Source organism: Fringilla coelebs (genome assembly GCF_963513975.1).
Source record: "Fringilla coelebs genome assembly, chromosome: 23".
Classification (NCBI taxonomy): domain Eukaryota; kingdom Metazoa; phylum Chordata; class Aves; order Passeriformes; family Fringillidae; genus Fringilla; species Fringilla coelebs.
Window position 1 is genome coordinate 6042027 of NC_140049.1, and position 27405 is coordinate 6069431.

General features: G+C 47.7%; 1 protein-coding gene across 8 annotated transcripts in view; it reads right to left on the reverse strand.

Moving 5' to 3' along the window:
• Positions 1-27405, reverse strand: part of PPP1R12B (protein phosphatase 1 regulatory subunit 12B) — a 134832-nt gene that overhangs the window by 31917 nt on the left and 75510 nt on the right. For all 8 annotated transcript variants that reach the window (XR_014616707.1, XM_084220552.1, XM_084220547.1 and 5 more), the window contains 5 exons: positions 22026-22116; positions 20911-21054; positions 20026-20209; positions 19388-19500; positions 18079-18123 (listed from right to left, as the gene is read on the reverse strand). Coding sequence is in view for 7 of the 8 variants with exons in the window: in XM_084220552.1 (XP_084076678.1) it covers positions 18079-18123; positions 19388-19500; positions 20026-20209; positions 20911-21054; positions 22026-22116 (577 nt within the window). In the remaining variant the exon portion in view is untranslated. The remainder of the gene's footprint in view (positions 1-18078; positions 18124-19387; positions 19501-20025; positions 20210-20910; positions 21055-22025; positions 22117-27405) is intronic.

Consider the following 27405-nt stretch of genomic DNA (forward strand, 5'->3'; position numbering starts at 1 on the left):
CAACACCCTGGGAGAGGAGGATACCAGCTCTGCTTTGAGGAGTACAGGTAACTACCTCGACTTGCCTTCTGCTACAGGTGGTCTTACTCAATTTTTTGTGGTGTTGAAATTACTAAACTACAGCACCAGTCAGCTCAGCCCCAGGGGTGAAAGCTGAACATAAACCTCATTTCACCACTGCTATCAAAGTGTTTATGGAAAAAGTGCAGTTTAACAAGCTGGTCAGGTTCTGCCTCGCTTTTACCAGGGAGGTTTTCACCCAGCAACAGCCTACCAGGAGAGCCATGTTCCAGGATAGGTGGAAACTACCATCCCAGCAATTCCCTACACAGCTAACACAGCTAATCCCAGCGCAGGGACTCTGGCAGCTGCTTAAAACCTGTTGCTGCAGAGGCACCATCCCAAGTTTCTTTTAAACCATCCTCTTTCCAAAGGAAACCACAGGCACAGGTCTCCAAGGGTAAGACAACAAACCGCCACCACCGGGCTCTGCTCAGGGCACGTGCTGAGCAGGGAATACAGAAAGGAAAAAGCTGCTTACTCTGAGTGTCTTTGCGATCGGGGAAGGAGAGGACGGGGGAGAGTCTGACTGAGCCTTCCTGCTGCGAGTGTATTCCTTACTCCTGCTGTACAGGGACGACATGGCCTCACAGGCTGGCTGGCTCTGAGATGCAACACCAGTCTTGCTCTCCTGTCGCTCTACGGTGCTGGGCAGGTCCTTCTTCCAAGGTCAGAACAAACTAATTAAACTATTCACAGCTCTGGTAATTAAACCCTCCTGTTTAGGGTGTATAATTTTAGGCATTAATCTGCAGGAAGACCTGAGGCTCCACAAGGTTTCTTGTCCGAGCAGAAGCAGAGAAGGTGTCAAGGACTCGCTGTGCTCCAGTGCCGGGTGCTGTCTGTGCCAGCCTCACTGCCTGGGCCCCGTCCCGACTTCTCCGCAAAAGGACATTTCCCCTCGTCCAGAGCGTGCCACAGGCCCAGAGGGATCAATCTCTCCCCAGAAGTGCAGGAGGCAGAAACTCCCGGCTCAAGGAGAGAGCTGGAAAGTGGCTGGGTATATCGAGACACAAAGCTTTTGCCAAAAAAAGCTAAAAAAAGGAAAGGAAAAGCAAACCCTGATTTACTCCGGAGCGCGGCCGCAAGCTCTGCCCCTGCTGCACGGAGCTGCACGTTCTAAGTGAAACACAAAAGCATAAATCAGGAACAAACGCTGGTTTGGAAAGGGGCAGTCCAGCTGAAGTTGGGTTTTGTTCCATCCTCCTTCTCCACCTCCTCCTCCTCCTCCCCCTCCGGCGCCCTTACCCACGCACAGGCTTCTCCCATCCCTCCTGCTGCTGCCTTCTGACATTCTGACATTCCAGATCCTGACTCGCTCCAAGAGGAATGCTGGAGGGCAGCCAGCAGCAGCGATTCACTTTCAGCTTGGGATTTGGGCTGCCAAATTGGGTTTGGGATTGGTCTTGGGATTTGGGCAGGAAAAAAAAGAAAAAAAAATGGAAAGGGAGAGAAGAGAAAATCCCTTCCGAGCTTCTGAGGCCTGGTGGGCTGTGAGTGGGATGTTGGAGGTGAGCTGACAGCACTTTGCTGAGGCTAAATTCCAGAAGTTGTGTGTGGCTGCAACAAAGGGAGATGATTTAAAGGCCACGGAGCAGCTCATGCCATGAAAGGGAGGACACACTTGGACAGCACAAGAAGATTTCTGCTGTTTGCTCATGAGCCTGTTTGAGCTGTGGCAGGGCGGCACAGAGCTTGTGTAATGTACACTGGGTCAAGGGAGCCTTTGGAATCAAGGAGGAGGGAGAGGAGCTCGGATGAAAGGACAGAGGGTGTGGAGAGTGTGTACCTCTCCCAAACTCCCTCTCTCTGCCCAGCTCTGCTGCTGCACAAGCTCACTGGAAGTGGCTCCCTGCGAAGGTGAGTGTGTCCCTCGTGTCCCACTGCAATGGGCCCGTGGGATGTTTGTCTGAAAAATGCCTCAAACAAGCTCACACAAGCACAGAGAATCACAGAATGGTTGGAGTTGGAAGGCACCTCTGGAGATCATCCAGTCCAAACCCTGGTCAAGGCAGGGTCACTTAGGGCAGATGCCTGTCCTGCCACTGCATTAGCAGCATCTGTCCTGCTCCAGCTTCACATCTGCTTAATATCAAACATTTCCTACCAAGGCCAGGTTGGAAGGGGCTTGGAGCAACTTGGGATGGTGCAAGGTGTCCCCACCCATGGCAGTGGAGTGGAGTGAGATGAGCTTTAAGGTCTCTTCCAATTCAAACTATTCTGTGAAGTGCAGAATAGCATCTGTATTAAAGTATTTTAAGAGTATTATCCCACTCTACATTGCTCTGAAATCTTGCTCCTTTTTGCACTCTGCTTGGCACCTGAGTAATTTAACTGACACAGAGCTGGGGAAGGGACTTGGAATAGCAGCTACAGTAATTCCTCCTGCCATCCAGCATCTTCACTTTTCAGGGGCAAAGCAGCATCACTGTGTAACCAGGGAGAGCAGGAGGTGGGGCTGCCAGATTTTCCTGCTCTAAGAAAGTCACAGTGATATCAGGTTTCTCCATACCTCTTCACAAGGAAGGAGGGGGCTAATCATCCAATGACTGCAGGAGAGGGGAAAAGGGGTTAGGAGAGGTCTAATTCTGCCCAGTAATATCTCTGCATTCCCCTTCCAAGGTAAGGAAATGAAGTCCAGACACACGAGAAGGCAGTGACAGGCACCCCGCTGCTCCAGAGCGCTGGGGCAGGACCTGGATCTTTCCAGCCTCCATCTGTTGCACTCATCACACACCTCTCCCTGCACCTGGAGCCCGACTCTGCTGTACAACAAGGTAATTCAGATGCTTCAGAGGCATATTTATACACTCTGCACACAGGGTGATCCTTTCACACCAGTCTCAGTTTCTGGAGTTTCAAAACAGTGTAAGTGAAACTGGGCAAACTGGCTGGTGGTGCACTGGAGTGTCCCAATCCCAGCTCCAGGGCTGACAAAGCCCAGCTTAATCACCAAGGTGGAGCTACACAGCTCTAAATTGCAGTGTTTGGCTTCCCCTCCCATTCAGTCCCAAATAAACCACTCTCACACCCCTCCACAGTCACGTTTCTGCTGAGGAGGGGCAGGAAAGCTCCAAAATCAACATTTTGGTACAGAACTCACAGCCCAAATCCAAAATACACCCTAAGCCATTCCACACGAATTATTTAGTGACCCAGTGTAGATCACACACACACTGATTAATACAGCTTGATGGACAGTAACTCAATTTAGAGAGAAGGGGAGGCTTGATTAGCCAGGACACAGAGAGCAGCAAGAGGTGCAATATGGCAAAACACACCAGGTTTCGACATTATTCCGACAAATCCCTGATTTAGGGGTTTCTTCCTGCTGGTTTGTACAGTTTACTTTCAAGCAGCCCCCAGTGGAATTATGAAACATGACTCTCCTTCACAGTGCTGCTATTCCTCACAGCCTCAGCTCTGTCATATTCAAGGTCATTGTTTAGATCTGACTGTTCCTGTCTGTTCAGGAGATTCCTCAGTCAGTACCAGGCTGGTCCATGCTTTAGCTGTGGTGCTGTATACTTTATAAGGAATATTTAAACAACTTTCAGAAAGACATGCACAAAAATCATCTTCCAGGGCATTTCCACAACCACTGCACACAATCCCCCGAGGCTGTCTGAATGCTGACCTCATGCTCTGGCCTATTTCTGGGCAAAATCACTTAAAGTTTTTTCTCACCTTGGACTATAGCAGCACAACTATACTACAGTACATATTACAGTATATACTATATAGACTAGTATATACTATAGATATACTACACTACAGCATTGTGTCTTTCCCATTTTCATATGAAAGAGTGTATTCCTGTAGTTAGAGCTGTGGTCTTGGCTATGATCACTCTTCATACACCTTCACCCAAAAATTGGTCAGATTCATCCCCAGAGGGTGCTGGCACTGCCCAGGCTCCCCAGGGAATGGGCACAGCCCCGAGGCTGCCAGAGCTCCAGGAGGGTTTGGACAGCACTGCCAGGGATGCCCAGGGTGGGAGTGTTGGGGTGTCTGTGCAGGGCAGGGGTTGCACTGGATGGGCCTTGTGGGTCCTTCCATCTCAGCACATTCTGCTACTTCATTTTCCATTCAGATGTGTGTCTTCTCCCTTCCTTTGGCGATGACACCTGTGTTTGTACTCCATTTTTAAAATTAGTTAGACAGGAGAACTCACATGCAGGAAAATGATGCATCAGAAATAGGATGAAACCCTGAGCTGAATATTCAAGAGGAAAATACATACACTTTTTTTATCTGTGTGGAAAATCTTCACCTACAGAACATGACGCTGGTAAAACAAATGTCAGCAGTGCTGCAACATTCCAACCTGCAGCAGACAAAAATGGGAAACAAATCTGGGAGTTAAAGCCAGAGCTGCAGTGATGCTCAGGGATGATGCAAGCCCACGGTACATTCCCTGAGTGCAGAGGAGGAGAAGCCCTCTTGGGAGACCAGAATTCTAATACAACTTGAGGAATGAGAGTAGTTGGTATTTTTGGAACAAATTATCCCAAAACTATCTCCTGGAAGTCCTAGCTGTCATTTTTCACACCAGGTTTACCATGTACCTCACTGAATTCCTTCCCACCCAGCTGAGTTCTTTCATCTGCAGCCAAACCTCCTCTATCTCCCAGTGCAGGCACATCCCAGGGGGCCACAGTGGTGTCTCCAGCTACACACGGCTCAGCTGGGGCAGGAAACACCAACTGGGCCCACACAGCACCAGGACATTCTCAGCACTGTGACCTTCCCCCAGGGCCTCCCTGCCTACATCTGCTAAATTAATCACAGCCAGGGACACCCCTGCCCCAGCACACAACCCTGTGGTCACTGAGCAGGGGGAAGGTCTCTGGCACCATCCTGTCCTTGGCCAACCAGGGCTCCTCTGGGTACCACTGGGCACTCCTAGGGACCATCCCAACAGGCACCTTGGACACTGATCTGGAGGCTGGGAGGATTCAGTCACACTCCCTTCCCAGCTGGCCTCAGGGGTGAAGTTGGCACTGTGGTCCTGAGCCTTTGAGGATGGGCTCTCCCAGCCCCTACTGTGACCCCCTCCTGTGCTGGGCCAGGTGATGCAAGAATATGGGGTGGCACAGCTACCTGTGAATTACAACCCAAGAGGAGGAGCAGAACAGGGAGAGGCAGGCAGCAGGCTTCATGTTTTCCTTTGAACCTGTCACAGAGTCACCGAGCCTGGAAAAGATCTTTGAGTCCAACCATTTCCTCAGCCACTGCCATGTTTACCACTAAACCATGCTCCCAAGTGCCACATCCACACATATTTTGAACATTTCCAGGAATGCTGATTCTACCATTGCCCTTGGCAGTCTGTGCCAGGGCCTCACCACCCCTTCAGGGAAGAAACTTTCCCCAATGTCCAACCTGAACCTCCTCTGGCACAACTTGATTCCATTCCCTCTCCTCCTGTTCCTGGTCCCTGGGAGCAGAGCCTGACCCCCACCTGGCTGCCCCTCCTGTCAGGGAGTTGAGCAGAGCCAGAAGGTTCCCCTGACCTCCTTTCCTTCAGGCTGAGCCCCCCCCAGCCCAACACTGAGCCCACTTTGCTCACTTTTCTTTGAGAAGCAGAGACCCTCCCATAATTGCTTCATGCCACTCCAGACAATTCTGATACCTGCTGGCACCTCCTTCTACAGAATTCAGCTGTTTGCTCTTCAAGTAAACTAATCTTCCCAATCCTCCCCTTCTGGGTTTCCCACTGCAGGAGCAGAATGTGCTGTTAGTCTGTGGAGTCATGTGCTGGTCCAGGGAATCACTGAAATCTGTAATTTTATGCAGTACCTAAATCAACTGTAACACTGCATTTATTCTCATGACACTTCTCTGGAGAAATGGAACAAAATAATCTGGCAGTTGTTTCCAAGAGTCAGGCTACAAAGTCATTATATGTCCAGAAAATAATGCTTCTAGGTATAAAGCAGTTCTGTAAAATATCCAGAAAAAAAAAGAGAACCTTGGTATGGTTGGGGTTGGAAAGGACCTTAAAGCTCATCTTGTTTTGAGCCCTGACATGGTCAAGGTCACCTCCCACCAGATTGCTCCAGCTTGGCCTCAAACACTTCCAGGGATAAGGCAGTCACAATTTCTCTGGGCAACCTGTGCAGGAAAAACCATTTACTAATGAGCTACCCTCATGGGTTCTAGAGAACACAGTCAGAATTCGATTTCCCAGTTCTGTTATGTCACTGGACTGGCCCACAAAACTGAAATCCATAGTGCCACAATCCTGCACCTCCCCTTTGCAACAGTGTTTATATTGAGGGCAAAGATTAATGATCCTGGGATTGGCATCACCACGGGATGTCCCATACTGGTGCTTCCTTCAGCCCAGAACAGCAGCCATCCTTTGTGTCCCCTCTGTGCCTACCTCTGCTTTGCTCCTGGAACTGGAACTTCCTCCTTACACCTGTCTCCCACTACATCCACAGCAGACCAAGAGCTGTGATCTGCAAAGGACAAGCCCTGACCAGCCCCAGGGTGGCTCCAACAGCCAGGAACAGTTCTGGTTTAACACTCAGGGCTCCACAGCCAGAGGAAGGCTTTCACCCAGGGGGCCATTGCACCAGGGAACCAGTCACTGCTCTCTCCACACGGGATCTTGCAGTAAAATGTCTCTGTCCTGTCCTGTCCTGTCCTGTCCTATCCTATCCTATCCTATCCTATCCTATCCTATCCTATCCTATCCTATCCTATCCTATCCTATCCTATCCTATCCTATCCTATCCTACCCTATCCTGTCCTGTCCTGTCCTGTCCTGTCCTGTCCATCCCATCCCATCCCATCCCATCCCATCCCATCCCATCCCATCCCATCCCATCCCATCCCATCCCATCCCAAAACACTGGGAAAGGAGTTCACTGGAAAGAAAAGGCTGAGCCTTGTTAAACCTCCTGCTCTCACCTCTTTATTCACTGCACCCATCCCATTCTGTGCAAAGAAATTCTGCTTGTTCTGGAGAGAAACTGCTTATTTTGGTGCATAATGAGTGAATTTGGAATTGGCAGCACAGTCACTTGTCCCAGGGGATGGGACCAAAAGCCAGTCTTCAAAAGAGATCACAGAACCCAGAAAATCACAGTGTCGTTAAGTCTGGAAAATATTACAAGTCTTCTCACCTATTCTGCTTCTGGGTGGTGTTTGTGGTTTTTTCCTGACAAGGATTTTCTGCTTTGGTTGTTGAGATATTTACAGAGCAGAAGGACTGGACTCCAGCTCAGGGCTTGATGGCATTGGTTGGTTGGTTGGTTTTTGTGTTTAATTGGTCTTTTTTAACCTAAAAAATGTAGTAACTCAGCTCCACTCTTATCCTCTGCATTGCTTATTAACAGTCATGTTCTCATGACACTAGGGAACCTGAGCAGGTAATTTTGACCAAGTATGTCTTTATACAGTGAGAGAACTAAAACTGGCTCCAAAATACAGATTTTTCTTCCTGGGGTATAGTCATGGGCAGCTGAGGAGCTGCTGGATTACAGAAATTGATGTGCTATACAGCAAGTATAGCCAAGGAACTGTGTTACAGAAGAGCCAAGGAACTGTCTGTATATGGCTGTATAAACACATATGTGTGAATTCCTTCAGCAGTAACAAGGCAAATACCTATTATCTTTAAAATAAGTTATTAAAACATTACTTGTACTCTGGTCTACAATCTGTAATTCTGGGCATTTGATTTAGCTTATTTAATAGAACTCTGTATCTCAATATTTAATAATTCAAATTATTAATATTACTATTATTATTACTACCGTTACTGCTATACAACAACTGTACATTATATATAAACCCTACTGTAAATAAATGACTTTTAAATCAACCTCAAGCTTCACCAGGGTCAAATAGAGCTTGCAGGGTTTATTCAGCACTGCAGAAGCAGTCAGGGTTATGCTGGGCTGCAGGACTGGGGCAAAGCAACATGGTCAGGCAGTAGCTGTTCTGTAAATGGGATGTGCAGGCTCTGCTGGAGTTTTCCATAAATGGAATCTGAACGGGAGGAGGGAACACTTCCATCTGCAGAGCCCAGGCCAGGATTCCCAGGAGCAGATCTGCTGGGGTGCCACACAGATAGGGAGTAGAAGGAAAGGGTCTTCCTCTCCTCCAGACACACACAGCAGCTGAGAGTGTATACCTGCATCTATAGCATCATTCTTCTCCCACTTTTTATTCCCATCTCAAAATTTATCACAAAAAAGCTGGAAGCACCATGCATTAGGCATAAGCACTGAGCAGCACATGCAGATCATTTAGTGGGGGCTGAGAATAACACATCTTAAATATATAAAATTTCAGAGTCTTTTTCTTTTTCCTTTCTTCTAAATAGAGGTAATAAAGAGCAAGGGTGAAGACAGTTCAAAAAGCAGCATTCTCAGCAGGGAAACACCATTTTAGCACCTGCAAGTGCCCTATTCTGCACGCAGGAGAAACATCTTCCAGCAGTTCTGCGGAGCAAAGTTGAGTTTTTGGAAGAAAAGGTAAGGTGTCTTAGACACTCAAATCCAGCAGGTACAGCAGGATGAGAAGCTGGGCTGTTCACTGACCCCTCTGGGGATGTCCCTAACTTCAGAGGGGGAGAACTGCATCTAAAGCAAAGGCTGCAGAGAAGGAGACGGTTTCACTGTCTTGAGTTCATCATCATTTGAAGATAAAGCTCAGGACAAGCCCAGTAAACCAATCTACATCTGCACTTCTACAGCAAAGGCACAGGGAACCTGAGACAGGGCCTGGAGGGGGCAGACAAACCCACAGTTCGAGAGGATCAAAGGCAGAAATGCTTCTGAGAGAGCACACAGGTGTTCATGATCCCTCTCTAAATGTGTTATTGAACTATTTCAGAGAATCCCAGAATATCCTGAGTCAGAAGTGACCCACAGGGACCATCCAGTCCAACCCCTGCCCTGCACAGACACCCCAACACTCCCACCCTGGGCATCCCTGGCAGTGCTGTCCAAACCCTCCTGGAGCTCTGGCAGCCTCGGGGCTGTGCCCATTCCCTGGGGAGCCTGGGCAGTGCCAGCACCCTCTGGGGAAGAACCTTTCCCTGATACCCTGCCTGACCCTGCCCTGGCACAGGCTGATGGTGAGAGGTTACAGAAATGGAGGGCAATAACCAGAAACAACAAACCAGCACCACAAGGAGTTCCTGTTGCAGGGGACAGATGTGTGAGCTTTGCAAAATAGAAATGTCTCTAAGATCACAGACAGGATTCCATTCAGGCTGTAAATGCAGCCATGGGCACAAGCCCTGAGGTAACCCCAGCAGTGCCTGTTGTCATGTCCCAGTCCTGGCCAGGTCTGTACACCAGAGATTGGTCTGGTGGCTGTGGAGAAGTTGCTTCATGTCCACCCAAAACCTGGCTCTTTCCTGAACTCAGTACCATGCTTTGTTTGAAAAAAGCATCACAATAAACTCAGAGAATAACAGGATCAGGGATTGTTGGAAAAACCTCTGAGCCCAACTGTTCCCCCACCACTGCCATGTTTACCACTAAACCACGTCCCAAGTGCTACATCCACGTTTTTTGAACACTCCCAGGGATGGTGACTCCACCACTGCCCTGGGCAGCTGTGCCAGGGCCTGACAACCACTTCAGGGAAGAAATTTTTCCTGATAACCAACCTGAACTTCCCCTGTCTCAATTTGAGGCCATTCCCTCTTGTCCTGTTCCCAGGGAGCAGAGCCCGACTCCCCCCGGCTGCCCCTCCTGTCAGGAGTTGTGCAGAGCCAGAAGGGCCCCCTGAGCCTCCTTTTCTCCAGGCTGAGCCTCTCCAGCTCCTTCAGCTGCTCCTCATCAGAACTGTGCTCCAGACTCTCCTCCAGCTCTGCTGCCCTTCTCTGGACAGGCTTCAGCAAATCCAGGGAGATGCTTTGCTCTGTCCACTCACAAGTCCAGTTTGAGCATTGCTCATGCAAAAAATCAACTGATTTCATCCAGTTCCAACCATTAAAGGATAAAGTAGTATTGGAACATAATATTTTCCAGGGGAAGCTGTCTGGCAGTTGCACTCAGCAAGTGTTTCCTGACAGGTTCCTTCTACCCACCCAGGTTTCTTACAACAATTTGCACAGCTATGAACAGGCCATGCCAAAGAAGCTGAGAAAGCAAACAGCAGTACAAGAACCAGATGGAAACAGCTATTTCAAGCTAAGGGACTTTCCAAAATATGACATAGAGAAATAAAAATCTCAGGGCCCTCACAATAGTCATGATCCATTCTGCTCTTTATCTACATTGATCAGATTCTCTGTACCCTACAGAGCCACTCCAGGGCTGTCAAACCTGTCTGCCAGCTCAGCTGTGGAAGTGAATGGCTGACACACAACAATATCCCAGTGCCACTGGCCAGGCAAATCTGGAACTTCAGCACACTGTCATCTAACTGTGCTTCAGCCTGTTTCTGACCATCCCTCAGCAGCAGCACCTTGTGGGACAGAGGGTCATGTCCCTGCCAAGGATGAAATCCAAGATCAATGAAAAGTCAAGCTATATGGTAAAACAGCCACTCAAACACCCCAGCACTGGGTGCCTGGTAGGTACCTACTACAGAATCACAGGTGGCCTGGGAAGGGACCTTAAAGCTCATCCTGTTCCACCCCCTGCCATGAGCAGGGACACCTTCCACTTTTCCACAAACCCCTTCCAGCCTGGCCTCGGACACTTCCAGGGATCCAGGGGCAGCCACAGCTGCTCTGGGCACCCTGTGCCAGAGCCTCACCACCCTCACAGGGAGAATGTCTTTGAAATACCTGATCTAAACCTCTCCTCTGACAGTGGGAAACTGTTTCACCTTGTCCTGTCACTACATGCTCTTGTAAAAAGTCTTTTTCCATCTTTCTTATATGTTCCCCACAATGAGCAATGAAGTGTAAATTAACCAGAGCAGGTGGGAAACTCCTGCCAGGAGTTTTGCAGCTTAAGGATTCAACATATTGAAACACCAAACAATGAAGAAGCTTATGCCACATAATGTTACTTTTCATAGGGGAAGTCCACGTCCAAGAGTAGAAAACTAACAATGACTTTCCAAACATGAGGCTTTTTCTCAAGAGAGGCATGTGGGAGGATATAAACTCTGAACAAAAAGTGACCTTTTAGAGACACAAGAGACAAACCACATCACCACTTATATCACAGCAACATAGCATTTTCCCTACAGTGGTTGTTTCCAAATGATATATTATTGCCAGAGAATTTGACTCCAATTTTCCAAACAAATGTAGATTACTCCTAAGTTCTCTGCTAGCCATAAGGCAATACAGCTTCTGCTTTTCATTCCTTCTGGACATGTCTGGGAGATAAATAATTTACTAATGTGGGATGGCACCAGCCTGCACAGGATGGCAGGAGATGAGGACAATCAGCTTCTGTCTCTGCCAGAGAAAAGCATCCATGGAATACTGGGATCACAGATGGTTTGGGTTGGAAGGGACCTTAAAGCTCATCTCATCCCACCCCCTGCCATGGGCAGGGACACCTTCCACTCACCAGGGTGCTCCAAGCCCCGTCCAGCCTGGCCTTGGACACTTCCAGGGATGGAGCAGGCAGAGGTTCTCTGGGCAGCCTGTGCCAGGGCCTGGCCAGCCTCACAGCCAAGAATTCCTTCTCAATATCCCATCCATCCCTGCCCTCTGCCAGTGGGAAGCCATTCCCTGTGTCCTGTCATGCTATGCCTTGTCCAAAGTCCCTCTCCAGATTTCCTGGAGCCACTTTAGGCCCTGGAAGGGGCTCTGAGCTCTCCCTGGAGCCTTCTCTTCTCCAGGCTGAACACCCCCAGCTCTCCCAGTCTGGCTCCAGAGCAGAGGGGCTCCAGCCCTGGAGCAGCTTTGTGGCCTCCTCTGGACTCATTCCAGCAGTTCCACATCCTTCCTGTGCTGGGACCCCAGAACTGGATGCAGATTCTCACACTGGGGAGAAGGGCCAGACAGCAGAGCCTGACCATGGCACATCCCAATTCCATGGGCTGCAGCCCCCTCCCACTGCCCCCAGTCCCTTTCTCCAGGGCAGACACCTGTGTCACCATGACACCAGATGTCACCAGCCCACCCAGATATCTCCTGCTGCAGGCAGGAAGTTTAATTCAGCAGATCAGATATTTTGGAGGATGACTTCAATCATGTCAGGAGAGACATCCTCCCCCAGCCCACTGGATGACTGACACTGAGGTAGGATCAGCAGCTCCCAGAGGGGCCCAGAACCTGCTTCAAGCAGTTCAGCAGTCAGAGACTCCTTTCCATAGTTTTGAACATATCACAAGGAGACATTTTGACAGGTTCCCGTGCTCTGTTACATGTATGAGCACAACTATACACTGTTAACCTTTAAGAAGTCAAAAATTACAAACATAAATAGACATAAAACAATAGTGAGATTTATTCTGTCTCTGGGATATGGGGCAGGAGCAATGCTGCTCCTCAGGCTGGTGGGTCTGGGCTAGCATTCACCCTGGAGTGAGCACTCCCATCTCCTGCAGTGGCTGTGCTGTGTCCACACAGCCCTGGAGAGAAGCACACACGTGTCATGGATCCTGTTGTCACCCTGTCCATCACACTGCTCCCAGCTCCTTCTGGGAAGAAAGCAGGAGAATCCCAGGACTCTGTGCAACAGCTGCCACGGGTGCAAAGGAAAAGGAGCCTGGGGTGAGCTGGGATCATCTGAACTGACTGCACAGGCCTCCCAGCAATGCCATCAGCAGCCAAGGGAGCTGTGGGTGGCTGCTGCAGGGCCAACCCCAGCCCCATGGTTGCAGGGGAATGACTTACCAATAACTGAGAAGGATCAGTCACCTCAGACTGCACTGCAAGACTGACAGCAATCTACTGAACAAGATGCTACAGCATAAAGTTACCTTAAATAGTTATGAGTTTGTGACCTTGGGAATCACTCCTGGAGGACTGGCTGTTTTGCTTCATCTTCCCAGGACTCACAGATTGGCTTTTAGCTGGTTTTGTGTTACCCATCCCCATCCCCATCACTGCTTCACATTACACCTTCCTAATTCAGCAACTTGGTGAGTTAGAGGAATTCACCTGAAGGCATTTAGCTGTAACCCTGTAGTCACACAACCCACTTGGGTCACTTGGCTTTAGGCACAAACAATGTTTTCCCAGAGCTGTAAACTGGTGCTCAGAGCCAGGCTGAGGAGTGAAGTGCTGTACCAACATGGAGAGCAGCCACCCAGGCTGATGCCCTTCTCCACATACTGAAGTTCAGAAAAACCAACACAAGCACATCAGGCTGGAGACTCACAAGGCAAATCCTCTGTGCAGATGTGAAGCATTTTTGTAGGAATATTTGCAGAACGAATTTTAATTTCTCTGCTGTCTGCCCCCTTCACCTCCCAGAGAACCCAGGGCACTCTGAACACGATGAGGACTTTCTTCACCATATTCAGCTCTATGGCAAAGCCTCAGCTCATGCTCCTTCCTGCGGCACTTTGCTGCTATTTCATATTGCTACACATATTAAAGATCCTTCCTTGCAGCATACACAGCCCATTAGAGCAATTTGTTTATAAACAGGACTAAACAGAGCCAATCTCTCCCAGCCTTATGTTACACAGAATTAAATGCTCTCCAATTTAACTACATGATGCAAGTGACGCATAGTGCCATCTACGTGCCCTTGGACAGGAGCCAGATGGTTTCCTTCCCACATCACACCACATCTCTTCTAGAAATAAACATTCAAGGGTAAAACCAGGGGAAAATACTCATATCCTTAATCCCCAGAAGGGACCCCAGGCCAGCAGCAATGAAGCAGAGGATGAGCACCACCATACAGCACTGTCTGGATTGAAAGGATTTTAGTTTCCTATCAGCTGGCCAGAAGTTCACCTATTTTGCTCCTTTTACTGGTCAACTTTCCTTTGTATCCCAGCAAAACAGCTCAGCTCTTGCAGACATACCTTACCATATTAGGCAATGTGAGCCCTGAAAGTGGAGGACTCTGAGCCTTCCTTGGCTTCCAAACACAATCTGCAGGCACAGGGTTGGCTGCATGACACTGGAAAAGGGGCAGTAACGACTGGGGCCTCCCAGGGCTCCCAGTACACCCAGTCTGACTACAACAGGATATTCACAAAGAACTTAACAAAAGCTATTCCTGATCTTCTAGTTATTCATCACACCCATCTTGCACAAAAAGGCAAACAGTATGGTGACAAAAGCTGAACTGAAGCCTCTGTGGAAGGATAAAGTGGCACTAAAAGCAAAAATATAGGTGAAAAACAGGACACACCAAAATCAGGACTCCCAGGTCATAGCTCTGAATCAGCAATAACATGAAGACATTGAGTTTGTATAACGAATTTTCCAGTTCATTGGTTCTCCCTTAGAACTTGTGGAATTAAGCTTAGAAATTCAGCCCTTCTAAGACAAAGATTTAATTTACATTGGTATCCAGTTGCATCTGGTGATTTCATGGTAACAGTACAAGTAGGCAGAACACTTATTTACAAACCAGAGTGAGCCTGGTTCATTCCATAAATCAAAGCGCAGGGAGACAGGAATGGAGCCTATTTAATCCACTTACAGCAATTGTAATTCACAATCAAATGTTTCAGTGCTATTCCTCCATAAAACTTAATTCCATTAGTGTGTCTGGGGTTTATACTGGGCTATACAGACTGTCCTGGAGGCAGTTCATGACAACAGACATTTTGTTTGATACTTTTACTGCTCAGAAATTGTTATTTTATGAACATAACACTCAGTGTCTTCCTCTGAATTTAAAGTTTTCCTCTGACAAACTCTCAGGTGGGTGAGGCACATCTGTAATGCTCCAGCAGAGAAGTGCAAGCAGAAACAATCCTTTAAATGATTATAAACATTTTCTACTTGTTCTCAATGCTCTGGCATTTAAAATATACTTTTCTTCCAAATTTGTTCCTAATTGTTCCTGCTGTGCAATAGCAATGGCAGAAGTTTCCCAGAGCAGCTGTGGCTGCACCATGCCTGGAAGTGTCCAAGGCCAGGTTGAATTGGGCTTGGAGCACCCTGGGGTAGTGGGGGTGTCCCTGCCCAAGGCAGGGCTGGGGCTGGATGGGCTTTAAGGTCCCTTCCAACCCAAACCAGTCTGTAATAGATTCTATTATTTTAAGTCAGGGCCAAGTCAAAGCCAGCAGAGTCAGGGATAAAGAAAATCTGCTCTGAATTGGAACATTGGAATATTCTCTTTAGTCTTTATCATCATCCTCCTGCTGCATCCCAGACATTGATCCCTACCCACAGTGGCTCTGCTGCATTTGGCCTCAGTGGCCTCACCAAGACTGGAATTCCCACTGGTATTCTGCAGTCAGTGGCTTGAGGGAACAGGGACAGTTTCCCAGCTCCAGCCTTCCCCCAGCTCAGTCTGGGTATAACACGGGCTTTTGACTCTCCCAGTTTTTATTTTCTGAGAAACAGAGACAAAACTGTGGCCAAGCTTCTCCCCCACCTTTGTTTTGAGCTCAGGTCTCCCCAGACCACACAAAAACTCCTTCCTTTGCAGCTCCTTCTCACTGGAATCACGGAAAAACTTCTCTTAAAGCTGCTTCCCCAGAGGCTTTTTCCAGCTGAAGTCCTTGTACCCTTGAACATTTATTCCACAATAAAACTTTGTCTGCTCTTCCAACTTTCCACAGTGCATCCAGGCAGTCTGTGTCCCGAGGAAGGAGCTGGGGTGGGAGCAGAACACATGGAGGACACTGACACATCCCACTATGAGACCTCTGAGCTGCCTAAACCTCAGCCAAAGCGTCTGGGCTGGTTTCCCACTCTGGTGCTCATGAGCTCAGCCAAAATAATTCATCCACTTCTGAGAATTAGAACAACATGTATTTGCTCCTTTTTTTCTTCCCAAAACTGCCTTTACCTTTCCTGTGCTAGTCTCCAGCACTGCAGAGCTTGGAGGAGGGATTTTAAGCAAGTTTTTTTTTTTTTGGCTTCCATGAAAATCATCCTGATATCAGCCAAGATATAAACACTGGAGGAAAAACGTAACCGTTCCCACAAAATCAGACTCTTTGGGGTTCTGCTACTGAAATGGAACACTCCAGACTGTTCAAGTTCACAACCTGGTGACATTTGGCACCTGCCATTCTAGAATTATATTTACTGAAGAATTAATGATTATTAACTGTACTTTCTTATTGGCACTAGAACTGAAAACAGAGAGCTGCTCCATGATTCCTGCCAAAGTGATGGCCACTTAGGACAGAAATCTCTGATTTGGATCTCAAATAAACCAGGGAAGACTGACCAAGTGACATGATGCTGGAAGCATGCATTCAAGAAAATGAACTGGGAACTGGATAAAAACAAGAGGACTGGGAAAATGGGAAAACCAGCTCTAGCAGAGTGGGAGGAGAGTCTAAGCCAGGTCTAAGGTATGTTGGGTGCATAAGAAACCATGATACTGGTGCCAGGAAGCGCCTGCACAAAGGGGATGATGGAACTGAAAGGAAGTTCCTCTGCTTTTAGATGGAGCCCACAAGAAAATCACTGAAGTGTTAGACAAAAGGAATCCTTGCTGTTAATTTGGGGAAAACCAGCATTATTAATTGCAAGAGACTGGGTGACCTTGAATTTTTGGGCAGCTGGGTTCTCCCAAAGTGCAGCTTTACAAGAGCAATGAGGACTGTGCTCAATAAAATCTTCAACAATTTTAGAACTAGACTCCAGGAAGCCTCCAAACCTGCAGCCTCAGCTACTCTTCTGTCTTAATTTTGGTAATCTGGGACAACTTCCCAGAAGAACAAGACATTCCCAGCAAGTCCCAAACATGCCTGCTGGAAACAAGGTGTCCCTATTATGATTATTACTTTTACACATTACAAAACTCCCCTCCTTCAGTCTTACTGTGAGGCAGCAGAAATGTCAAAACAATTTTAATGACGATAAATGGCCAAATCTTTGCTGCAGGGTGCAGTGAAGATTTCAGGAAGCTCTGCACTGTGATGAGCAGAAACTCCTGTGGGAAGAGCTGGCCTGCTTGAAGCAGGTGATGCTTCTGTGAGCAGGAATATCTCACATTTCAAGTGGAGTAAAGTGCAAAGTAAGCACTGGGAAAGCAAGGGCTGGCATGGAAAGATAAGCACATGCTAAACACCATCCCAGCACCACGTGAGGCTCTGGCCCCAGCAAGGCTCGCCGTGACTTTGCCGCATTCTGAGTGAATATTGCAAGAATGAAAACAAAAACACAGTCACAAGGGTGTTATTGCCAATTTTCAGCAAAGAACCAGTTAATTCCAACTAAATGATGCTTTAATCACTCTACTGCATTGCAAAGTATAGGGAAAGGCTCCCCCAGGTTCAACGTTTCCCAGCAAAAATGGAACATGCCACAAGCAGGCTGACCCCTGTGCAACCTTGCATTTGCTGCTTCTCCCAGGTCTTCCACCCTGCACTTTAATGGCTTGGAAATGTATTTAGCTTTGACATTGTCAGAGTCAGTCATGTTGTCAGGCTCAAATGCGTTTCAGACAAAGACAAACAAAACCAAAGGAAACCAAGGCAATTTGGAAAGACTCAGTAATTATTCTAAAATGAAAGAAAGGGCCTCAAAGGATGAGACTATTGCAAGAACAGGGGAACACTGAACAACCTCGCAAAGCCCATTTCCCGCAAGAAAACAAATCCATGAGACAGGAGAGCAGATTCCAGAAATTCAAAACATCCTGTCCAAAATAGCAGTGATTCCAAGATCCAAGGTCACACCTTCCCCAGGACACTTGGGATCCCACTACCCCAGCACCACAGCCCCACTACTGCCTTCCTCCAGGCTCCACAACTCCTGTGCAGCTCTCCAGGAGCCAACACGGAACTCAGGCCACTCTGCAGACATACCTCATCTTTCAGAAGAGAAATCAGTAAGGCATTTGCTGCTTGGAACTACCTGCCTGTTCATACTCCTGAGCAGAGCCTGAGCTCTCTTATAGACAAGAGTAAAATTCACAGAACACTCTGCCACCAACACCCAGGAGTGGCACATCAGTGATTCAGATACATGGTCTCACTTACCTGAGCTTCCTTCACCTCCTCATTTCCATCAACTTCATCTTCATCCTAGGAGGAAAGGCAAACAATAAAATTAGGCAGTTCTGGAGACAACAAAACTTTATCCCAAGAAGATAATGTATGGTTTATAGAATCACAGAATCATTAGGGTTGGAAAAGACCTCCAAGTCCAACCTTAGACCGAACACACCATGTCAACTCCACCACAGCACAAAGTGCCACGTGCATGTGTGTTCTGAATCCTACCAGGAATGGTGACTCCAACACTGCTCTGGGTAGCCTGTGCCAGTCCCTAACACCCTTCAGTGAAAAAATTATTTGATGCTAATGTTAGGGAAACTTTTGTCAAAAGAAATGCCTGTCCAAATGCTTTTGGCTAATTATCAGATCAGGTTTGCTGTCCTAATGGCCATTTAGAAGATCTTGGTATTGAGGACAGAATTACTCTCTTGAGATGGCTCCTGCCATTTCAATGCTTCTGAGGAGTTGGGAGGAAGTCCCTAATACACTGAGGGAAAAAAACTTGGAAAAACTGCACATCTGAAATACTGTCATAATATTGACTTCCAAAAGTATCTCCAGTTCAGTTAGACTCCAGGTGGAAAGATCCATCATCCCAGGAAACTTGCACTTGCAGAGCTTCTCTAAGCCACTGCCCTTTGTAACTGCTCCAGGATTTCACAGAGCAAATGTGAACTACCATGGCATCCCAGCTGACTCTGGACTCAACCCATTAACCATAATTTCATAATTCTTACTCTCTCCTGGAAAAGGTGATCTATTTTCCTAGCTGAGGTTCTAACCAAAGTTTGGAGGGTTGGATTCCTTCCCTCAGACTGAAGAAATCCTCTGAAAGCAGGACTAAGAGAAATGACCATGACACAGACAGCTCTTCTATGCTGTGAGTGTTCCCTGGTGCTGGGAGGGGACCCAGACATGAGTTTTCTTCCTATTGTCTTTTTTTCAGGGGCCTAAAGAGCAGACAGATTTGGGCTTGAAAAAATTTGAAATTACTTCAGTTGGCTTGTGACCTCTTTTCAAAGCAATAAGACTTTGAACCTGTCCTCTCCCATGTGGGCCTTTCCCAGTCCTGCAGGGTTCCCATGATATGGCTCAGAACAGCTGCCCAGAGCTGCTGCTCGCTCTGACACAGGCCAAACAGGGATGTGAGACCGTTGGATAGGCCAGTCTGAAAGAGAGCTGGAGAGGGAAGAACTAAGGGGAAATCAAAGGACTGGGAAGAAAATCATGAAGCTTGGAATGGGAAGCAAATTCACCCTGAAGTTTCTGTTTCTAAGGAACTCAAACTTACATCTTGTGTGGAGAAGATGATGCCGGTGCCTCTCCGCCTCTCTTTTGGCCGTCGCCGCTCTCGGATCGACTGTTTGTTCAGGGATCTGTCATCTGAATCCTGATCTTCACACTCTGGCCAAGCAAAGAAAGACTGCTTTGGTTTCAGTGATTTACATCTGTGCCTTTGCTAAGGTGCTGGGGTTCTTTTCAAGCTGATCAAGGTCATCTTGTCTTGTGTTATATTACAAAGGACTTATTAAACCAAATGAAATGGAATCTCCTACTACAGCTGGATACTCACCTCCTTCCCTCATCAGAGCCAGGGAAGTTACCCCAGCTGCCAGCTCTCCCCGGGTCATCCTGACTTACTCCAGTTCTGAGGATAAACTGTACTAGGGGAATCTCTTTCCCCAGCTCGAATAGCTAAATGCTCCATGATCACTATCTCATTTATTTATCCAAAATAAAAAATATCCTTTTATCCCTCTGTTACAAGCAATAGGAATTTGTTTAACTTCAAACAAATAACATTTGTTTTGTGATGTGGCAGCTTCCCTCAGAGTAACAAGTAAGTGTGTTCTCTCCATCTGTGCACACTGGAAGTTCTAAACCACAAGAAAACCCTTTAGCTTTGTTCTTCACTCTCCTGGTACATACCATTTTTCTCCATCTCTGTGCCTGCTGCTCTGAAATCTGTTGGATTCATGGAGTCCAGGCCTAGATATTTATTTGTTCTAGTCAGGTAGGAGCTTGTATAGAGCAGAGGTGCTGCTGTGGAAGGAGACACAGGCGTTGTGGGTTTGTCGGGCTGTGCCGGGCCCCTCAATCGCCGATAGACGGTCTAGAAACAAAGAGACATGACAGAAAAATAGGACAATGAAAAGGAAGTACCAGATTTTGGATTTCAAGGAATGGAGTAATTTTTCAGAGTGCAATGTTTTCTTCACTGCTGCTGGAAGTGATCACCTACCCGTGCCAGATCAGGTCCATTCCATCAGATAAGGAGGGATGTTAAAGTCATTGCACAGCTACAGTGTAACAGCACCCTCCACAGCTGGAGATCTGGGATCAATCCCTTTGTCCCCACAGCTCATGGCAGGAGACACAAGTTATGTAATAGAAAGATATGACTTAGAGTGAAAAAAATAGAGGTGGTGGCAGGGGCAGAAAACTGCTTTCCATTACACATTGAACATCTGTGGAAAAACGTGAACACAAAGCCTCTGCCTAGACTGCACAGCAGGATGGATCCAGGCCACATTTCTATCATTAGCCTTCTCATTACACTTTCTGGGATTTACACCGTTTTATTTTCTGGCAAGAGACAGAAAGGTGAAATTCCCAGAGGAGAGCAAAGGCAGAGCTAAGCTCCAGCACCTCCACGTGCACCTCCCTCACGCTGAACTGCTGCTCCTCAGCCAGCGGTGCCTCTTTCCACCCCTCAGAATAAAAAGATAACCACCAATGAATGTCTCCTGATGTCAGCTCTCCTAAATGGTTTAGGCAGCTCTCAGGCAAGGGGTGCTGAGGCAGAAGGATCACCTCGTCGTCCGTGCTCCGTGCCCAGCGCGCAGGTCTGTCAGTGCTGTCCTCGGCTCTGTCGCCCTGCGGCTCCTGCGCCTGGCGCTCCGCCCGCGAGCGGCTGAACGTGCGCTCGGCCTCCTGCAGGTCCGTCAGGGTCACTCCCTGCAGGGAAACATCAGCCTTCCATTCATGCCTGAATCACAGAACCCCACACTGGTTTGGCTTGGAAGGGACCTTAAAGCTCATCTCACCTCACCCCCACCAAGGGCAGGGACACTTCCACTAGCCCAGGCTGCTCCAGGCCCCATTCAGTCTGCCCCTCGACACTTCCAGGGATGGGACAGCCACAGCTCTGGGCACCCTGTGCCAGGGCCTCCCCAGCCTCACAGCCAAGAATTCCTTCCCAATATCCCATCTAACCCTGCCCTCTGGCAATGGGAAGCCATTCCCCCTTGTCCTGTCCCTTGCTCAAAATCACTCTCCAGCTCTAATTGGAGCCCCTTTAGGCACTGGAAGGGGCTCTAGAGTCTCCTTGGAGACTTCTCCAGCCTGAAATTATATTTTCAGTCTTCCAGGTCAGTTTAAAATGCCACAGACTCACATCTGGTCAGGCTCACGTTTCATCCCTATGGTAAGAGAAAGGGAAGAATTCCACTGCCTTTACTGTATTTCTCAGCCTACTGACATAATCACTGACTCAAAGCAACCCAAATATATGTGATCACACTACAAACTAAGAGGCAGGTACATTGCAGAAAGCAAAGCTTGGAAATCTAACTCATGTATGTCTGTGGGAGGGTTTTGTAATAACTGCTTGAAGGAAATTTTGCCAAACCTCTCCAAAACAGTGTGAGTGCAGACAAGTCCCTGGTCCTAAGAAATAACATAACAGAAAAGAAAATCCTGCCTCTTTACAGATTCATGGAATGGTTTGGATTAGAAGGGACCTTAAAGCTCATCTCATTCCATCCCTGCCATGGGCAGGGACTCCCCCCACTATCCCAGGTTGCTCCAAGCCCTGTTCAACCTGGCCTTGGACACTTCCAGGGATGGGGCAGTCACAGTTTTTGCGGACAACCAGTTAAGGAGCTCTCTTCATCCTACACATGAATGTGAAGATTTCCATTCTGTACCTGGGTAGACCTGCGAGTCTGCCGGGCCTGTCTGGATCGTGCCTTCCTCAGTGATTCTGCTTCCTCATCCCGCACCGGAGTCAGATATGACCTGGAAAGAAAGAAGGTGCAGAAGAGGTTAAAGTAAAAGCAGATGATCTGCCTTCCTGTCTCTGTAGACTCCTGAGCTATTATTCTCTTTCTCATGGACAAAAATTAATTTTAGCTCCATCTGTTTCTTTGGGACAAATCCCCCATGAGCACACAATACACACGTGTTCACAGCACCTTCTCCCCAGAGCCTCTCAATAAATCCTTTAGTGTTGGACATGTTCTGTTTAAAAGGTGCACCTATCCTCTACATTATTTGCTCCATTCCAAATCATTGCATCATTAGGAAAAGAACCCCACTCCTCATAAATGCCCTCTCACTCAGACAAAAATCTCAGAACAGAAATCCTGTGCTGGTGCATTCCTCAGACCCTCCTTCCTGTCATTACAGTCCCGATCATATTCCTGCAATCTGCTGCCTTCATCAATATGAAACCCATCACGCCAGGAGCCACTGAACTGCAGGCGTCACACAGACACACGCCTTGGAACGAGCCATGGAAATAAAGAAATGACCTTCACACTCTGGGTAAACCAAGATCCTTAACACTGAAAAACCCACAGTTAAACATGGACTTGTGCACAAATAGATTTCATCAAAGCTGGGAGAATTCAAAAGAATTATTCACATGAGAATACATAAACTGCAGCCTCTGCCCTGGCATTCACTGGGAGGAACTGGTGAGGAATTGAGCAGTGCTTTGAGTCAAGAAGTGCACAGCAGTAAATGATTTCCATGCTGGAAGAGAGGCTTCAGCCTTATGAACAGTTAATTAAACTTTACTCTTCAGCCTGGTTAATGTGGAATGATTATTCACACTGTCTCACTGCAGAGGGATGAGGGTGCTGGAATGCTCTTTGCAGTTCTATCACTGCCAGGTTAACTCTGTACCAGAGGTCTGCATGTGTTCAAAGGGCAGTGAGCTAAGTGAGGGATGAAGGTGAATACACTTACTTTGTCCTTGGACTCTTTCCCTGGTTTTAGTCCACCACCTTCATGGGAAAGGTAATGTGCTGAAGAGGATTTGCATCTGATCCAGTATGTTAAGACATTTATTAAAAAATTCACTAAACTGCTGCACTGTGACAAAACCACGGAGAATCTGGAAATTTGGATCATTCTACAATAATCTGCCATGGTGGGTTTTATCCACCCTCAGGACCTGTGTTCAGTGCTGATTCAGCAAAACAGCCTGGCTTCCAGAGAGGAATCCCCTTTACAGGGTTTCTTGGCTTGTGGGAGGTACAGACAGTCACCCCCCAGCTGTCAGGGGTTGTGGGGCTCATGTAAGAGCCTTCTCACCTGAAACTGGTGCAAGGATTGACCTGATATATAATGCACTGAACAACTCTGATCTCCAGAGGCCAAGGAAAGTGCAAAGGATTGAGTCTGTGTCAGGGATGCTGCACTGGAGACTCCTGGAGGGGCAGGCACTGATCTCTGCTCTCTGTGACCAGGCACAGAACCTGAAGGAATGACATGAAGCTGTGACAGAGGAGGGTCAGACTGGATATTGTGAAAAAGGTTCTTCCCCAGAGGGTGCCGGCACTGCCCAGGCTCCCCAGGGAATGGGCACAGCCCTGAGGTTGCCAGAGCTCCAGGAGTGTTTGGGCAGCACTGCCAGGGACAGAGTGAGATTGCTGAGGTGTCTGTGTATGGCCAGGGGTTGGACTCAATGATGCCTGAGATCCTTTCCCACTCAGGAGATTCCATGATTCTTTGAACTGTGCCCTGGGAGCTGCCTGCAATGGAGATGAGAGGGCTTGCAGAGCTGCACTCCCAGGGTGTGATTTATCACCTTCACAAGGAGCCTCCAGCACAAGCCATGTGCATGCACTGCAGAGGAGCTCATTTCTTCCCATTGATTATCCCGACAGACACGGGAGCTGTGATGGATATGGCAGCACGGGAAGCGCCTACACTCCAGAGGGATGACTGTCTCTCAAGGATCTGCTGTTTCATGAACAAAAAAAGCTGCTGTTTGATGCGTGAAAGCTGTGCAACTCCTAATTTTGCAGAGCAGGAGCTCTCCTGCTCTCTCTGCTGCAGTGTGTGCACTGTCCAGGTAATGGCACATTAAGGAAACAATAAGCATTTTCTGCAGCTTTTGACACAAGCAGAATCACTGCTGTTTGCCCAGCAGTCAGAAGCAATAAGCCACCTACAGGAAGAAGGCATTTGCAAAATATACTGCAAATTAAGTTCAGAGCAGTAGTAAAATAATATAAATTCCTGAAATTTTTCAACCAAGTAAATTTGTAGCTCAGTACAGCAGGCACTTTGCTGCAATGGCTTTGAATCAGTGGAATTTAAATCAGTGGAATTTACTCTGCAATGAGGACACAGGTATGTAGGAGCTACAGGTACAGAGAGGACAGAACAGGTTTGCAAATGAGTTTCAGGAATGGTTTGGCAAATCTCTGGGGTCCAGGTCAGCCTGAGGCGTGGGGAGGGGCTCTGCAGAAGGGGCAGCCCAGGCACTTGCAGGAGGCTGCTGCATTTCCTTGGTGCAGTTCAGCCACAGCTTTGCTTTGGGTATGGCAAGAGAAAAACCATTTTGGGTCTTTTACCCCATCACCCTCCCAGGCTTTTCCCCCTCTGCTCCCTCAGAATTTATATTAAAATACAGACACATTATAGCATCATTAACCATTCTGGGAGTCCAACCTGCAAGAGGAACTTGATCTTCAGCTGAGCACATCCTGCAGGTCAGCATGGCTCAGCCTGGCACAGCCGCAGTCATTCGCCAACTTCTGGGCTCTTTCCATTTACACAATTCATCACTTCCTGGAGCTCACCCAAAGCCATTTACAGCATGAGATAACCGAATTTTCTGAGGCAAGTCAGCAGAGCCACTGCACAGTGACAGAGCTGGTTTCTGCAAGGGAGCAGCCAGCTCTGGGTGCTGAAGGAGGGGCTCTGCTGTCAGTACCTGGAAGTGCACGCAGCAGCCTGGCAGCGCGGGCCAGGTGTGTCCTGCTTGGGACCCTGTGAGCTTTGCTTTTTCATTTTGGGGGAAGGCAGAGAAAAGACAGATCTTACAATGTGTCACTTCACTTACAAACTGAATTTTGAGAGACCCGAGTGTGCTAAATGGGCTGGAAGAGAGAGAGAGAACAAATGCACAGGAAGGAGAGGGTGAGTTGGGTGCAGCTCAGGGCTGGGCTGGGCTGGGTGGCACAGGCAGAGCAGCATGCTGCTCTCCAAAGCAGAAACACTGCAGAGCACAGCAGTGCTCTCCAAAGCAGAAACACTGCAGGGCACAAGCACCAAATGGGGTGTGAGGCAGCCTCAGAACAAGCCACAGAGTTTTTAATTATGTCTTAAAGGAACATGCTGCTGCCTCAAGTGCAGAGCCTGTGTCACCCTCTTAATTCAAGCAAATATCTCAGGGTCCAAGCAGATCTTCAAAGGAAAGCCCCTATGTGTTGTGTTTCCTTGCAATAAGCTTTCTCTGAGAAATACTTGCAGTAAGAGCAGCCATCACACCAAGCTCAAGACATGTATAAAGCGGAACAGATTTTTACCAGAGTTTTGGCTGTAAGTTCAAGGAGAAGAACAGAAATTGTTCAAGATGTGTATGTGAGAGTCAGCAAAACCACTGCAGAGGTTTACAACTGCCACAGAGAAAAGTGTGTCCTGCTGCCTGAAAGAGCTACAGGCTTCTGGTTTGTGTATTATGTAGGAAAAAAAACTTGGTAACTGACTGATGAACCTGGCTTCCACTTAATCCTGCCTATTTTCAAGAAAACAGCTATTTTAATCTGTCAATTCTTTCATCAAGGACAGTGTAAAACTCAAATGGATCCCAACTACTCATCACCACATCAAGGCAAAAGGAGCTGCAATACAATCTAATAGAAGGGGAGATTCAGCCCAGGAAATAGGAAGACTGGGTATTCAGGCTGGTAAACCAGGAATACTGGAGCAATTCCTGTTAGAGAATGCTAGCCAGAGGGAAAGAAAATATTGTGAGGAGAAACCCCTCCCAAGTCAAGGATGAATGATGCAGAGAAGAGAGGTACAATGCCCTGTTGGTTGGTGCATGGGTAACAAGAACAGAAGACTAATTTCTCCAAGAAACATACAGTCTTCTGCTAATCCTTTTATGACACTGGTCTCCATCCTGCCATCCTGAACTCCTTCAGGCACTCAGAGCTTTAAATGCTTCTGGCAAACACCATTCACCACCATGGAGTCCTTTGGCAGAACATCACCAAGACGCAGAGGGAACAGCCAGAATGGGCAAAACTTGGAGTTTTACATCACCTACATGTGGCAGAGCAGCTGTGGCTGCCCCATCCCTGGAAGTGTTCAAGGCCAGGTTGGACAGGGCTTGGAGTCACCTGGTCTAGTGGAAGGTGTTCCTGCCCATGGCAGGGGATGGAATAAAACTGTAAGTTCCCTTCCAATCCAAACCTTTCTGGCATTCTATGAACACCTGGCAACAAAATTGGAAGCTAAACATCCACCAAGTTCTAAAGCTGCTCTCTTCTCAGAATTTCTTCAAGGAATTTAGTTCTGCTGTCAGGACTGAAAATTGAGATACACCCTCAACACGAACTGCATTGGGCCATGACAGGTTCCCTCCATCCCTGTCAGGTCCTTCTCCAATAAATCCAGGTCCTGCAGCCAGCACAGTAAGAACATGAACTGCACACAGTAACTGGTTCATCACCACAGTTTTCCCCAGTCTCTGGAAAGGAGACTCTGCTGGTATGAACTGGAGCTGGGCTTGATGGGGCTCTTCTGGAGGAAAGCTCTTCCTAGGCCCTCTCCAAACCCTCTCACCCCTTTCTAGCTTAGAAGTGACTCTGAACTACACTCACTAGATTCGAACCAACAATGACTGTTTCCTTGGAAGCCAGGACAGATTTTTGGCTCTTCCAAATCCAGGTAACACAGGTCAGGGGAGCCAGGCACAGGTTTGGCTCCCTGTCCACAAGGAGGTGTGTTCACCACATGGAAAGCTATGTGGCTACTCAGACTTAAAATGTTTGAAATTTCTCTTCTTAAGAAGAGTACAGTATCCCTATTCCAAACACAGTAGTGATTTAAAAAGTCTTTGTCCCACATACATCTGTTTCTCAGGCATACACACATATAACTATGTTATATACATAACTATGTTTGTATATTAAAAACTCACATGCACTGTGAAAAAAGGAAGATTAAAAAAAAAAGTCAGCAAAAGTATCAAGTACAGATAATGGTCTCCTGGAAACAACTGGAAAAGTACAGCATCCCAGCAATGCATTCCTCCAAACTGGAGAGTTGCCATTAGCAAAT